Source organism: Cryptomeria japonica, chromosome 7 (genome assembly GCF_030272615.1).
Source record: "Cryptomeria japonica chromosome 7, Sugi_1.0, whole genome shotgun sequence".
Lineage (NCBI taxonomy): Eukaryota > Viridiplantae > Streptophyta > Pinopsida > Cupressales > Cupressaceae > Cryptomeria > Cryptomeria japonica.
This window is the reverse complement of record NC_081411.1, coordinates 511,809,732-511,826,078: the sequence shown is the minus strand read 5'-3', so window position 1 is coordinate 511,826,078 and position 16,347 is coordinate 511,809,732. Positions and strand designations below refer to the sequence as shown.

General features: G+C 36.5%; 1 protein-coding gene across 4 annotated transcripts in view; it reads left to right on the top strand.

Annotated features, from left to right (window-relative positions):
• Positions 1-16,082, top strand: part of LOC131060146 (uncharacterized) — a 74,055-nt gene extending 57,973 nt beyond the window's left edge. For 3 of the 4 annotated variants that reach the window (XM_057993255.2, XM_057993257.2, XM_057993256.2), the window contains exons 10-12: positions 13,016-13,139; positions 15,646-15,691; positions 15,853-16,082. In XM_057993255.2, the coding sequence (XP_057849238.2) occupies positions 13,016-13,139; positions 15,646-15,691; positions 15,853-15,997 (315 nt within the window). In that variant the 3' untranslated portion in view covers positions 15,998-16,082. Of the gene's footprint in view, positions 1-13,015; positions 13,140-15,645; positions 15,698-15,852 lie in introns of those variants that run through there. The other variant, XR_009358576.1, reaches the window with a different exon arrangement.
• Positions 16,083-16,347: the final 265 nt, after the last annotated feature.

The window sequence follows — 16,347 nt, the reverse complement described above, 5'->3', positions numbered from 1 at the left end:
ATTAATGAAGCTCAATTTGCAAAGGTTGTCAACATGTGTGAGAAGTAACCCGCCATTAATACTCCTTCGCTCGGTACAATGTGATAGGAGGTTAGCACCACCTTTCTCAAAACAAAACGCGGCCACCCTCAGAAAACATACCCGCCCAAGATATGATAGAAGATTTCTTCGAAATGTGTGGCTCTTGGGTTGCACCGCCGTACTCCAAGCTGATAGAGCATTTAAGATTCATTGTCTTGTCCAACCATATCACCCCATACGCAAATAATGGGCAAGATCTACCTCAATTTCAGACTTTGATTTTAGAGCTCTGTCGTTCAATTCATATTAGAGCCATTATTTAGGTCGATTTCAAATTTGACTTTGCCAACTTGCAATTCGAAAGCCTTGTTGGCACTTAGATCAGCTTCCTTTTTTCTCTCCCTTAGGACATGGGAAATCTTGAAGCTCTAGAAATTAGTTAAGAGTTCCTTTATGTCTTCAATTTCCTTGTCTATCTTCCAATTTTGTGTTCCACCCCGAACAATGGCATGAGTAATGATTTGAGAGTCCCCTTCTAATTGTATTTTTGTTGCCCCAATCCTTCCCGCCAATTGGACCACCATCAAAGCCACTTTTACTTTGGCTTCATTATTTGTTTCTGGGGGAAGACATTGCTTGTCTTTTGCAATGAGTTTACCATTACAATTCTTAGCCACGTAGGTTGCGCTAGAGGGACCTGGATTACTACGTGCAACTCCATCGAAATTTATTTTGATCAAACCAAGATTTGGGGGAAGTCAAGTAGATATCTTTTCCTGAGAAAACTTAGGATTAACCCTAATAGACACATAATGGGTAAGTATTTTTGAATGCTGTTAATTAGAAAAAAAGCACAATTTTTTAAATCCTTAGTATGAGTTAAAATTTGAAACTATCATCAAAATCCATATGTTTCTCTTCTGGTTTTGAATTAAAAAGTAAAACGTTATTTTTTCGCCCAAGCTAGATGCCAATTTGGTGTATAAGACCCTAGTTGTAGAAGCCCACTAAAAAATCTCTTTCCATATGTCTTATGTTCAAATTTTATTTCCTCCTGAATTAGGGGGATTGGATTCGCACAGATCGAATGGAACCCATCCATGCAGTGAACCAGACCTTGTCAATCCATGCACGTGTTACAATTTTCCAATTGAATTGTGAATAGATGACACCAAAAGTCATGGTCAAAAATTACCTATGACAAATCAAAATAAACTGTGGGTTTCCAGGGTGAGATCTTAAAAATCCTAAGTAAATCCTTGTGAAACACTTTTTTAATTAGAAAGTCAATAAAAGTTTCGTTAGATTATAGATTGAATACATTGAAACTTGCCAGTCTCAATGACCTCTTAAGTCCAAAGAAACTTGCCAATATCTTTAAGTGCACTATTTTGTAATGTCCCCTTTTTGAAATAGGATTTTTAATAAATAATAATAAAAAAAATTAAAATATAAAAGAATAAAAATAATATATAATATGATTAAAATTCAATTAAGTTTAATGAATGGTCAAAAGGCATGAAATGAAAAGTTGCGACTCCCTCAAACATGAGATAGAAAAGGGAGAAGAGTTCATTTGAAAGGGAACATGGAAGGAGGAAGGAAGAAAGAATGGAACACATGAATCAAAAAAGAATTAATGGAAGAAGAAAGGAATGGGGAGAAAATAGGAAGCGACTCTTTTAAAAGGCAAAGATTATTAAGGGCTGTACTCTTTCGAAGTATGGTCATTTTGAAAGATTGTGATTTTTTCGAAGGCTAGAAATGATGAAGGGTTGTACTCTTTCAAAGGGCAGAAATGATGAAGAGTTGTACTCTTTCAAAAGGTGAAAATTGTGAAAGGACGTGACTCTTGCCAAGGGTAGACATGATCAAGAGGTGTGACTCTTCCTCCATTCACATTAGAAGATATAAATAGGAGAAGGTTTCATTTGAGGAGGACATCCAAGGAAGATCCATTTGGAAAATAATTTATTATTCTCAAAAAGCAGCAATAGAGGGTGGTGACTCAATTTGTATGAAAGGTGGTGACCCTTTCACAGTTTCACCAACAAAGTATATTGGAGAAATCATTCCAAGCATTCTAGGATTGTTAATATAGATTAGATTTCTTAGTAGATAAAAATAGAGGTATCTTGTAATTTTATTGTCTCACAAATGATGCTCTCACTAACTTATGAATCTTGGAGGTTGCTGCAAGTATAAGGGAAGATAGCAGGTCCACAAAGTATGTTGATTTGCCAAGTATTGATAATACTTCAAGTGCTGCTTATTATATCACAAATATCGCCGTGTTGAGAATGAGATCGATCTTCAAAGGCTTGCACTAATAGATTGCGGTACTACCTTTATCGATCTGTTTGTGAATTATATATATCTAAATGGGGAGGCACATTGATGTGTTGTCCTCATTTTTGTTTCCAAAAATGAAGGACCACTACATCAAATTTTTGTGAAAAAATAATTTTTTTTACTCTATGGCACGCTTCCCAAGGCAAAATTTTGACTAATCCTTGGACTGGTTTAATCCTCAGTCCATCCTCGAACTACGTTTCGAATTTCGTCAAATTCTGGGTTCGTTTGCTATGTCTTTCCTTTAATTTCGGGTTTTAAAATCTCGACTGCAGGTGGAGAATTTTCTTCAAACTGCAAGTTTTAATGATATCCATTGTTTTGGTCTTTGTAGGGGAATTTTTGGCTTATTACATGTGCACTTTTATTCAAGGATGAATACTTGTAATTTGTTTTAAATTTCCCTTTTATTGTTTTTATCATTTTTATTGTTTTTTGGTCTTTTTTAATTAAAATAGGGATTTTTTGTCTAAATTACAAGTAAACTTGTAGTTCTTTCCAAAAACCCCTACTTTAATGGTTTTTACATGTAATAGGGATTTTAAACCCCCATTACATGTGTGCAAGCAATTCTAACTTGTTGTAGGGATTTTATTTCCCTTTTACAAGTAAGGAAAACTTGCATTTCTCTCCAAAAAACCCGATTTTGCCCATAAAGTGCATTTTTGACAATTTTAAACTTGCAGTTTGTTCCGAAAAACCCGAATTTGCTTTGTAAGTGAAAAAGTGCAATTTTAAACTTGTCTTTCTCTCCAAAAAACCCGAATTTGGCTTTGTAGGTGAAAAAGTGAAAATTAGGACTTGTCATATGTTCTAAAAAACCTGATTTTCACTTATGCATTTCGAACTTGTTCTTGTCTCCCAAAAACCCGATTTTCAGTTGGAAGCAAATTTGTTGAAGTTTTCAATCGATTTTCGTGGAGATCTTCTAGGAAGGAGAGGCGTTTTTGTTTCTACCCTATTCTTATGCGTATGAAACCACTTGTCATGCCATATGGAGATTGCATTTACTGGTTTTTTGCTTCAAATCAGCAACCACGTGTTTCCAAAATGCCACATTTTGGGGCTTTAAAACTTCATCAAGCTGCAATCTCCTAGTTCGATTTTACCTCTCTCACCTAGGCGTGGACTTTGGGATAAGTTTCAAGTCATTTAATGAGCCATCTAAGATGCATTAGTTGGCACGTTTTTTTCACGTGACCCTCCTTTGGCTGCGGTTTTGAAGGATTTAATGCCATTTCTTCATCTCCTCCTTGGACGTTTGGCTTTGACACTTTCATGCATGATATTACCCTAAGGATTTTACCCTATTCACTTGCATCTATTACCATGTTTTTGCAACTCAAAACGTTTTTTCCAAAAACATGGCAAGGGTTTGGAGGATTGCGGATTGTCTCTATTTATTGATTTAGCTTTTCTTCATTCCAAAGATTGTTGCATTTTTGGAGAAGCATTTTCAGTTTGAAGAAAGGTATGTTCTCTTTCCTTTCTTTCCTTCATTTTATTATTTTATTGTTTTCTTAGTTTTCTTTCTTAGTTGCATTTTTGGAAATATGTTGCTCTTCCCCCAAAAATCGGTTTTTGTGAGAGAGATCATCCCCTTGGAATGCAATATTTGCATTGCATTGTTCTTTCTAAATTCCCTCTTTACTTGTATTTGGGATTTTTAATCCCGATTACAAGTTCGTTGGAAATTCTTGTTCTTCCCTTACGGTTAAGGAATTTAACCATTTTTGGTTAAAATTCCAAGTTGAAAAATGTGAAATACCCCTCCCTTTCAAATTCGGGTTTTAAAAACTGGATTACATGCTGAAGAGTTCTTCCCATTTTCATGAAAATGACATTCCCGGATTTTCCCATTTCTATCCATTCATTTTTCCCATATCCGTCATTTTTCGCAAGTCAAATTCTCATTTTCCATCCATTTCTTCATTTGCAAAATTACAAGTGTACTTGCATTCGGGTTTTAAAACCCCGATTGCATGTATGTTCTTTCCAACTTGTATACTTGCGAAAATTTCCCCAAGATCCGAAATTGGTCAAAGTCAAGATTTTCCCATTTCCATATATTTCCCCTCTTCCTCTCACAAAATCGTGAAGTTTAAGAATCGAAGTTTTTCCCATTTGGAGAAGGAAGAATGATATTTGTAGCTGACTATAACTCTTTTAAGTCCTCATCACAGTATTCCAGGTTCACAATCAATGTAAGATTTGCCGGCATCTCTAGTTGCAAAGAAGATGAAATACAAATATGACAAATATCAGAACGAGGTTGCACCTTCCCAAGTTTCTTCCCCTTTAGATCGTATAGATACGGAAATAGGGCACGTGGATATGTCGGAATTTGTCAAGAGGGTAGAAGATCCACAGGATAATAACTTGCAGCGGATGTTGGACAGCCATATCCATCATGCATCTTCTTTCCCGGTGGCTGCCGTAGAACCTGAGTTTATTCTTGCCTGCGCCCATCATTTTGATAAAGAGACAAGAGTCATCAAAAATGATGATAGCGAAGCTATAATTCATCTTGATGCAGATACAATCGAGAAGGTCTTCAGAATACCTCCTGCACCCGTTTACATGGAAATCTCCAAAGAAAGTGCAGCAGAGTATTACGTGAAGAGGGAAAAAGATTGCAAGCGACATATCAATAGGTGGATCCAAGAGCCACGAGCTTCCTTTTCAAGGTGGGCGAAGTTGTACCGCTGCGATTTCAAATGGGAGATATGAGACACCATAACTCTTCAGAGCAGGATGATGGGCCTTGAGCATGGATGTACCAGTTCATCATGTTCATAAGGCAGTCTCATCATATTTCATGGGGAGAAGTCATCAGCGATGCCTTGTGCGAACAACTTGCAACAGTTCCTACCACCATGACCTTCTTCATGAATTCATATTTGGTATCTTTGGCAACATCACTTAGACACTTTCCAGGTCTTTCTACCAAGGGTGATCGCTCACTTATACCAGTTTGGGAATATTATGACCAGTTGCCGTTGAGACCCATCAGACTGCATTTCAGAAGAGTCCAAGATGCATTCTTCGTATATTTCATGTGTTAGTTTGACAAAAATCTCAGGAACAAGAGAGTATCAGATGAGGCATGGGGAAAGGTGTGCGAGTATGGATGTTTGTTTCTGCAGTTTCCCACCTTCACCTATATGAGAATTGGGTGCTATGGTGGTCAGCCATATATGCTTCCCAGATACCCAATTGATAAGATCATTCTTATGGAGTTGGGAAGACAGATCATGGCTGTCCACACTTTTCAGTTTGCTAGACACAAGGTTGGAATGGAGATCTCTACCACAAACCCATTGAAAATTGGCCGGTATTCCCTTGTCACATCTGTGAAAGCTAAGGCCATGGAGACTGAACTGCAGGGAATCAAGCTCAAAAGGTTTAAACCTAGAGCTGATTTTGATTACAGGGGTATGAAGGAGAAGATCAAGAAATCCTTTGTGCATGTGCATCGCATTGAGGATGTCTGGGTAGATCTCCGCACAGAAGCCGAAATTCTGAAGATGGATTACTGCAGGCTCACTGTTGAGCAAATCGTTGATTTGAACTTGGTGGATATCCCACAAGGGATGATTGATGATGGGCACATACTTGATCCCGAATACGTTTCTCGGAGGGTTGAGGAAGCTCCACTTCTTTTGTTCCAATGGTCGCACAAAGAGTGCATATCCATCCTTGAGAGATTTCAGCCTATCTTGGCTAACACTAACGCATGGTTGAAAAGTAATGCTGTTACACTTATAAAAATCAAGGTTGGTAAAGAAGATGATTCTATGGGGCCTCTTGGACGTAAGTCTGAGATTCAGGTTGACAACAAGGAGGGTGCATCATCTTTGGGCACAAGGATCAAGTTGCGAGTTAGTCGTGCAGTAGTGCTTCCTCCCGAGGAGATGATAGTTCGTGGGAAGGAAAAATCACGATTTCATGTTCAGGTGATTGATCTAGATAATCCAGAAGAGGGGCAGCAATCTGATGATGCTCCCAAGTCTCCAGTTTCAGACTCGCCTCATGAGATCATTCCTGCAGTTCCCATTGAGACATCGCTTTCTCCTCCCAATTTGCTTGTGGATGAGGCTCCTCAGAATGCTATTCCCATTTCAGCATACAAGCCATCTCCTGATCCTCAACAAGAGAGTGTGTTGGAAGTTCCTGAGGATATTCCTACTTGCATCCAGTTATCAGAAATTGATACTTCCACTTCTGGTTTTGAAGAATTCATGAGGCAATCTTCATGCCCATTGGTAACTGAGCAAACCGTGGTCGCTGTCCAAACAGATATTCCTCCCAGGATGACCACGGTGATTCAAACAGAAACTACTTGTCCTTTGCCTATGGCTGCTACTGGAGGGGAGTTGATGACTTTGCCTCCATGGCTTAGTTCCTTTACTCCGAAAAGGAAGAAGCAGGAAATCTCACCCGATGCCTTTGATTACCAACAACCGAAACAGTCCAGATTCAAAGTTGCTAAGAAGGCCAAGACTATCTCCAGGGTAACTGTTGATAGCAACAAGATAATGGTAGCTGAAATTGTGGAACCTATTGTAGATAAGCCACTTGAGGAAATGTCTGCTGCCGATTATAAAGTTACAAGGATAGAGCTGGGCAAACAGACGCATGAGGTCATTAAACATGATGCTCAGTTTTTTTTTGCCTCACTGGTGCAAAGGTGTGATGAGCTTGTAGCAAAGAAGAACAAGCTAAAAGGTGAAAACTGACAACTTATGGCAGCCATTCATAAAATTACAAAACCTGCTGCTGAAGGGAGTAACTCCATAGGTTCTTCCGGTTCCCAAGAATCAATTCGTGGAGTGGAAAGGGCTGCTTAAAAGGTACAAGCACTGGATTCCTGGGTTGATCAGTTTCACGATCTATGTGCACAGGTAATGAAAGGCATTTTTCAGATAAAGTCTAAGTTAGAGGCCATTGAGGAGAAAGTGGATCAGACTTCTGATACTTTCAAAAAGAATCTGGAAAGTGTTGAAGAAAGTTTGACAACCTGGCGTACCATGCCCCAACAACAATTGAGTGTTCTATAGGAGCATGCCATCATCTCTTCCAGGGTCATGTACTTGGAATTTGAAGAGAAATTGGAAAACAAGGCCCTTGTTCTTAAATCCCTCATTGAGGAGATCGGTGATGCAAAGAGATTCCGGGGTGAAGTTTTCCGTGATATTGTCTCACATTGTGAAAGGGCCTCTTGCAACATAGTAAGTCAGGATGGAGAGCTGATTCTAGAAGAAGAAGTTCTTGCTGATTTACAAATGAGGATTCATAATGAATGGAGGAGCGAACAATTCACGACCGCTTCAATTCAGACATTGATGAAACACCAAGCCTTTCTGCATGAAATCCAGTCTATCCTGGATAAAAACAATTCTGCGCTCCTCTGGTGTCATGACACTATTGTGAAGACCATGGTTGTGCCAAGAACACCCATGAGCCGAATCCCGAGGAACTAAAAACGAGCATCCAAAAATTTCAAGGATTTGTCTTCACAAAATGCAACTTAAGTGTTTTTCAACACTTAGTTGTATTTTTTCCACTTTTGTAATCTTTAGTTGTAATTTTGTTTTGACAAGTTACATGTAAAAGTATTTTTTGTAAAATGCAAGTTACACATTACTTGCACTTTTGTAATTACATGCAAGGCAACTACAAGTTGTGTCCGATTAGGACTGTAGTTGGAATAAGTCTTAGTTAGTTAATGAAGTCTTAGTTAGTTATTGAATAAGTCTTGGTGGTTGAGAGAATATCTCAAGTTAGTTAGGATCCTCCCACCTTTTTCTCAAGGGTCCTCTTCTATAAATACTTGAGGGGTCTATTGTAATTTTTATCTTTTGGAAAGCAAGCAAAAACTCTGCCAAATTTACAGCAAGAAGTCTTTGAGCTTATGTATGTGAATTGAAAGTTTTGAAGAATAATAAAGAAGGATTACTCAAGTTTTGAGTCTTTGAGCTACATGTTTGAGTTTGAATCTTTTTATTTCTTCCATGCAAAGTGTTTCTAAAGGAGCTTAGTCTAATCTGATTTGAAGTCTTTGAGCTGCAAGTAGAGAAGATTAATTAAAATAGTAAAATCTCTAGAAGGAGCAGCAAGTCTTTGAGCTTGCGTCTATTCTTGTCTTTGTGTTGAAAGAATAGATTATTCCAGTCTTTGAGCTGTTGTATTTTATTCGTTGTAAAATTTAGTATATCAAAGGGTAGATAGGAGTTCACATAATCAAGTCTTTGAGTTTGATATTGCTGACCCGTCTTGAAGGGAGCGACGGAAGTCTTTGCGCTTTCAGGAAACTTCATTTCCTTTCTCTCATTTCACTTGAAAGTGGTTACTGCTGTTCATATTCAATCGCTATCATTTTTTGTGAAGAGAAAAGGATATTGTCTTTCTTGAAAAAAGAAGAAAGATTGCTGTCCCATCCTATTTTATTTTCAAAGTTGTAATTAGATAGGGGGAGCCTTCGCTTAATTAGGAGAGTTTTTAGTCATGTGCTGTGGTTGAAACCACAATTTTGTATATTTCCCCAAGTGTACAAAATTTTCAAGCAACACGATGAATATACATGTCTCGACACGTCTCTCCACCGATATGTCTGTCCATTTAATATTGCAAATACTGATTCATAATCGGTAGCATTAACAAACCGTTTATTATTACAAACAAATACCGATTCACATTTGATAGTTAACTATTCAGTTAACACAACTGATTCACAATCGGTATGTTAAAATGAAGAATCAGTTAATCGATATACATTATCGATTAAGGTAAATCGATAGAAGATAGTCGATACACTTTATCGACAGGGTACGGATCATGCATGATCACAGATTTACACTTGGAAGATGATGATCGATATATGATCAGTCATTAGATTATTTAATCAGATTTAATTTATTCCTAACAAGAATATTAATGTATGTATATTAATATATATATATATAATAATAATAAACTCAATTATTATTATTATGTAGATTGGTATACATATATAAACTATTCTAATAATGTAAGTCTCATTCATGATCATATTTATCTGACTGAAGCTATCATCTTTAACCAGGATGACTTATCAATCATCACTCATGAATCCACAAAAGTAATCATCAATTATCAAATCAAGCAAACAATCAATCAGCAAATCACTCTTATCATATCAGCATTCATTCAACATCATTCACCAATACTAATTACATCATTACTCATCAAGCATTCAATCAATAGTCACTTAATCATCATTTAACAATTTCTCAAATCATACAATAAAAGGAGTTCATTCAATCAATCAATCATTTATACAGATATCAATCATTCAACAACAATCCCTCAATCAATTGGAATCAAATAAGAAATCTGAGTCTGAGTTTAATTCATATAAAGGCAGCCATCTATAATATTTTATAAAGTGATTGGCATGTAATATGGTTGAATCTATTATTTGTTATTAAATCTGTTCAGAAGCTTTAATTTATTTATCAAATTCAATTGCCAATTCATCAAGAAACATTAGTAACTATTCATTTGATTTTCCTACAAGCAATCATATCTGGGATTAGTGAGGAAACGTGGTAGGGAGATGCAGCAGTACTGGTTCCCTCAATTAAGTAGCCCACCTAAAGTTGGTTTGCTTGTGGGCCAATGGGTCAAATTGACTTGGATGGCCGTTCCACGCTCTTGGGTGTAGTTGTCTGGGACATTCTCTGGGCGTCCTACTGTGCTTTCCCATCAAATTCCTAATATTGTTGGCTGTTGGAATATGCGGTGAAATGGATCCAATGCATTTAGGATACTTGTTTTCAATAGGGATTATTCATGATCGCAGTGCTTGATGTTAGTTAATTTTCTCTAAGTTTACTTGCTATTATGTAATTTATTTATAGAATACTCTATGTAAATAAGTTGTATTGTTGGAATTGTTATTTTTGGGCAAAGATAAGGTATAGACCAAAAGGGGACATTACAGTTGGTATTAGAGTTTTGATCCTGCGTCCTTGTAGGGTAAAGATATAACAATAGATGCATTCTATTCTATGTTACCCTGAGTTTCGGGGATGGGGGTAAATGTTTCCGGGACGGTGATTTTTTTTTTTATCAATTTTGGGGACGGCTAGGGGACAGCAAAGGGGATGGCTATATAAAAATAGGGAAAATTAAAATGTATAGGGAAGTTTAAAATATTCATATGAAAACATGGATAAAGCATGCACATATACATTATAGAACCTTAAGATATTCTTTTGCCAAATTGTGTTAAATTGAGAGTCAAAGTCAAATTGCTTGTAAAATTCATTGTCAAAATTCACTGTCAATATGCAGAATTTATGGGAACGTCCCCTAGGAGTTCCTTGTCCCTGGGACGGGGACGCCTGAAAAAAAAGCAGGGGACACGTCCTTGGGTAACATAGAAATTTCTATTCAAAGAGATTTAAGAAAGGGATCTATAAGCTCAGTCCAAAGATAAAATCAAGTAGGTGAACATTGCACTTCTATATGTGTGTACCTTTCACATGTATGCTTCCTGTCTTACATGTATTTATGTGCATACTTTGTGTCTTACGTATATGCTTCGTGTCTTATATTTATATGCATGCTTTGTGACTTACTTGTATTTATCTGTATGCTTCGTGTCTTATGTGTATTTATGTAGGCTTTGTATCTTACGTGTATTTATGTGTTTGCTTCATGTCTGATGTGTTTTCAGTATGTTTATCCATATGTGTTTATGATTACTTTATGTTTAACAATTATGAAAATGCCAAATCTATCTAGGCTTTATAAGAGCTTTCAAATACCCATGCATCCTTTCTAAAGTGCAATGGTTATACCCATTCATCAAGATTCTAAGGTAGTTTATATCAATAACATTAATCCTCCTATTATATGCAGAAAAACATGAAACCTTGAAACAAACTCGAAAAATTTATTTTTAGTTTAAAGAGTCAATATTTCAAACTGGAATTATATTTTTCAAAAGAATTTAATCACCAGAGTATTCACAAGAATCATTATGATCACAATATTTACTGTATCTTAACAAGCTGGACAAATCTGGACTGAAAATAGAAACCCACAGAATATAATGAATCTGAATCATGAACAAATTCCAAAATATGACTTTGTAGAAGTCATAATTCTTTCAACTTATACCATATATGTTAAGGGTAGAAGAAAAGAAATTTCTCCAGGCTAGATCGAAATTAGAAATTGATTGACAGAACATGGAAATTTAATTCTGCAAAGGCCATACAAATCAATAAATGCAAAAATAATGCAAAGACTTGCAACTTATAGACAAAACAAGAATAATTGTGGTTCACAAGAGCAAAAAAATTCTTACTGCACTAAGGGATATGTAATAGCACACCACAGTTTCCACAGGAAACATGTCTTGTAACCCAAAAGGGACATTACAAGTAGAAGCTGGAATGAAGGTCCTTGTCGCTCTTGTACTCCTAAAATTCAATAATGAAATTAGATTCCATCTAAAAACATTCTGGTGTGACCTAGATATAATAGGCTTTTGTTCTTTCTGTGGTCTTTTTGTTAATAAAAATGTTATAGAGGCTACCCATTTGAAGATCAAGGCTGTTGATTTGATTCCAACCTTGATACAATTTGAGATAGTGGTGCAATGGACTTTTTATGCCTTAAACTGACAGATTGATCAGATATTCCTATTGTGGATCACAGAGTGGGTCCTATGGATGAGGCCTCTCCTGAAGAGGATAGGTCTGGTTTGTTCTCCTCTTGTTCCAGAGTGTCCTAAAGACAGTAAAGGTCAACCCCATAAGAAAGAATTTGGGGCACTGTAGTGTTTGTCAAGATTCAAGGTTCATACGATTGTTAACAGATGAACCCTCAATGTTCTGCCATTTGTTGCTGCCTATTCTTCATCATATCTCTTTGCTCTCTAATCTGAACTGCTGCTTAATTTTTCTGGCTGGCACTTCTTTCAAGATTGGAAGTTTTATCCTAACAAAATTTTGTTTGTTTATGTTTTTTATGTAAGTGCTTTCCTGTTTGATTCTAATTTTAGAATTGGAAATAGACAAAGATGAATCAGGACATAGTAGAATGGAAACTTTCAAAACGATTCTATAATAAGATTTGCAGAACAGAGCATAAAACCAAAACTTTTAGTAGTAACCAGGATAGTACCCCTTGATCTGACCCTGGAACTCGATGACAATGATAACACAAAAGATGCTGCCCTTGATTGTGTGAGGGAAACATGGTGAATGGAGGATTTCTTGGCCAGGATAAGCACACACCAAAAAGGCATCCATGTTGGACTGTTACACGAACGAACTTTACTATCTCTGTATGAAATGGTTACCCTTTTCTTCTTCTTTTTAACCTTTTTCTTTTGCCTATTTAATTATTATTTTCCTACATGTTCCTTTTGGGATCACACATTAACTTTCTGGAAGATTAAAAAATTTTCGGCATTTTTCTATAGGTTGACTGGGTGAGTTTTGTGCTCTTGAGAGTCCAAAAATGTCTTATTACCATTTTATTTGGCTGTCCATCTTTCTGTGTGCTCTTATGTTCATTGTTTGAACCTTGAGTAGATAACAAAATCCGATTTCCAAGCTGGCTGATGGATATTATTTGTTTGCAGTTCCCAAGCATGGACACACTTCACATGGCATTGCCTGTTCTAGACTCTTTTCCACCAGTTTCGCTTCAGTCAGAGTGGGCACCTACAGAAATTAACAAGCAGAAGCCCTTGAACAGTTCTGCAGGTAGGTGTAAATCTAAGTCATATAATCAATATAATAAAATTGCTTTTGACAAAAAAATTACTGATTACAATCTTTAAGTTGATGTTGGTCTAAGAAATTATATATTCTAGACTTGTTCCCATCAGTTTCACAATTGTCAGAAAGGGCACAAACAGAAATAATTAAGCATCAAACCTCAAACAAACAGTTCTGCAGGTGGCTGTAAATTTTCTGCCATATAATTACTACAAATAAATTGTTTTTGATGATATTCTGCTGATTAAATTCAGTGATGCTTTTTGGTTTTACTTTTGTACAATCGTGGTTTGTCTATGTAACTATGACAAGAATAGTCCTTGGATGGTAGGTTGCCAATTATTGTGGTATATAAAAGACAAATGATTATGTTGAGAGTCAAGAACGCTCATGGACTGTAACATCATCCCCAGGATGTTTTGACATAACTAGTTGTGCACATGTTATTTATTATCAGTGACCTTAATTTATGTTCCTTGAAGATCAAAAGCCTACTTAAAGTGCTAGTAGACAGGCCCTTTTTTTTATTCCACCAGTCACAATTGACTGATATGGCCCAATACTCAACTAGGTGATTGTTTGGTTGCCTTAGCATCTCATGTTCTCAATCAAAGGGAAAGTTGAATAGATTATGGCTGCAACATACTTGCCTAAAAATCAAAGTTCTCATATAGGTGATCTTCCATGGTAGAAGCATAACGGCAGGAAATCTTCAGAAAAGTGGATGGATAGGGCTGATCATGTATCTATATTTGTTAGGAGGATGCTGAAAACATATCACCTCTTTTTCAAATGTCCACTTGCTAAAGCCATTTGGAGCATGCACATGGCTGATCATGTATCCATATTTGTCAGGAGGATGCTGAAAACGTATCACCTATTTTTCAAATGTCCACTTGCTAAACCCATTTGGAGCAAAATGGAACTCCTCTTTGGTAACTTATCTCGTAGCTCAATTACATCACCAAAATTCTATTTCGGTTGACTGGACTGAGAACTGCAATGAGAATCACTGTCCATGCACATGCTTACTCCTCAATTCTTTCTATGTTATGCACGGACAGAGTAATGTTCAGATATTTGATAATACCACTCAGGATGTTGGTCACATTAGCAGATTTGTCAAGCCCAAATTTCCAGTACAACTCTTATGTACAGCTCCACCTCATCAGGAATGTTTGAGATAGTCAGCATGACAGATTTCAAACTTTAATTTGCATGGATAATTCCATTGTTTTAAAACTTAATTACCGAGAAATATGGGTATAGCAAGCATGGACCCTGCCACATATGGGATATTATAAAATAAACTTTAGTGGGTCTGCCGAACACATGGGCCAAGTTAAGTATTTGAAGGATAATAAAGAATGTTGAGAAAGAGCCTCTATTTGCTATCCTTAAAAGAATAGTAGTTCGGACTAATTACTCTGTTTAGCTTTTTTCACTTCATAGAGAAATCCGACCAGCATTTGCTAGTAGAATCACTAAGATCTACACTGAGGGAGATTCCAGCATGATTATAAATCTCGTAGTGTGAGCTCAAAGACTTCAGGCTATGCCAAATGCCTCACTTCTTTCACTCCTAACAGCATTACTTTTTAGTGCCGTGGGACACCTCAGACTAGTTGGACAAAGCTTCCCCTCATACACACTTAGCTAATGAATCCTAGTGATTTGCAGGGAGATAAAACTAATCTAAAACCTTTTCCAGATATGACCATGATATACACTGCCCTGGTTAGGACCATTAACATCTTGGATTTGACTCTCCAACAATTTAGAAACAAGATGTAGAGATCAACCAGCTTATGCAGAATAATCAATATCAACAACACCCTATTGAAACCACTGGGAATTTCATTCTTTATTACTCTGTCAAGAATTTTGTAGCTGAGATTTTGCTGGAGGATGTTGAGGTTCAACAGGTGGCTAAAAAATGGCTACTCGGGCTGGCAACCTCAGCACCATGCAGATACAGGTTACTGATTTGTATAAATTTGAAGGCATAAGCTTCAACAAACAACAGCTGCTAATTGGCAATCACTGGAGGCTATGGAGGAAGGAGAAGCCACGACCTGGATCCACAAGGGGGTCCATGAAGAGGCCAAGATCTGAGTTTTCATGGGTGAAATGCCAGAAGTGAAATTTTAATTTGTACCATTTTCTTATGATGTAACACTTGTGATCAGAACCTCAACACAATGAATATGCATTTCTTTTCAGCATCAGTCTTAATGGCATCCGTAGAATATCAATTGTAATATATGTTGTGAATAGTCTTAGTTAATTATTTGTATCGTATGAAAGTCTTGGTGGTTGAAAAAAGTCCACACTCCTGGTTATCGTTTGAAGAGAAAAGCTTTTGATTTTTGAATAGAAAGAATACACCTTTGTATACTGTATCACCTCCTTTTATATTAATCTGATATATATGAATTCTATCATGAAAAATTTAAGAGACCCATAACATTCTATTTATTTGAATATGCAGTTGCAGAGTATTGTAATCACATGCCAGTAAATTCATCAAGTACACTGTAAGTTATGGTTTCATTCTCTAGTATAAACAAATTCTATATTTTCCAACAAATTCAGTTTATAAACTATGTAATAAATTTATATATGCTATTTTCCTAGTTATTGAACAAATTCATATCATTTGATCACGAAAATAAAAACTTTGTGACCAACTCTGCAGACAAGTTGCAACGTTGGGACATGCTATGGTAAGTGTCAATTTGGATGGACAACTTGTTGGTTCAGCCATTCCATATGATTCACGTTTACAACTTCCAGTTCAAAGCCCTATCCGGACTCTATGCAGCAGTAACCCTTTTGAATGATTGTATTATTCTATTATGTATTCCTTTTAATTGTTAAAAAATACTCTGTAAAGATTTATCATAATATAAATTGAACCTTCTACCATGTCAAGTCTGCAATGTTATGGTGAAGACAATATTACAGCTCCTCATTTTGCATCTGTTTGCTTTCTTATGCTTTTTTGTCCTTTACTAAAGTTAACATACTTGATTAAGTGGCTAGCTTTGGTATAGATTATTAAGAAGGCTAAGAATGGTTGCAACATGCAATACCTGCGAGGAGACTTGTGAGTTTTTACAAAATGGTTTAAAGGAAGGGTTTGATTGCAGACATCGAGCTTATTGATACTGATGGTCCATCTGGAATCCAC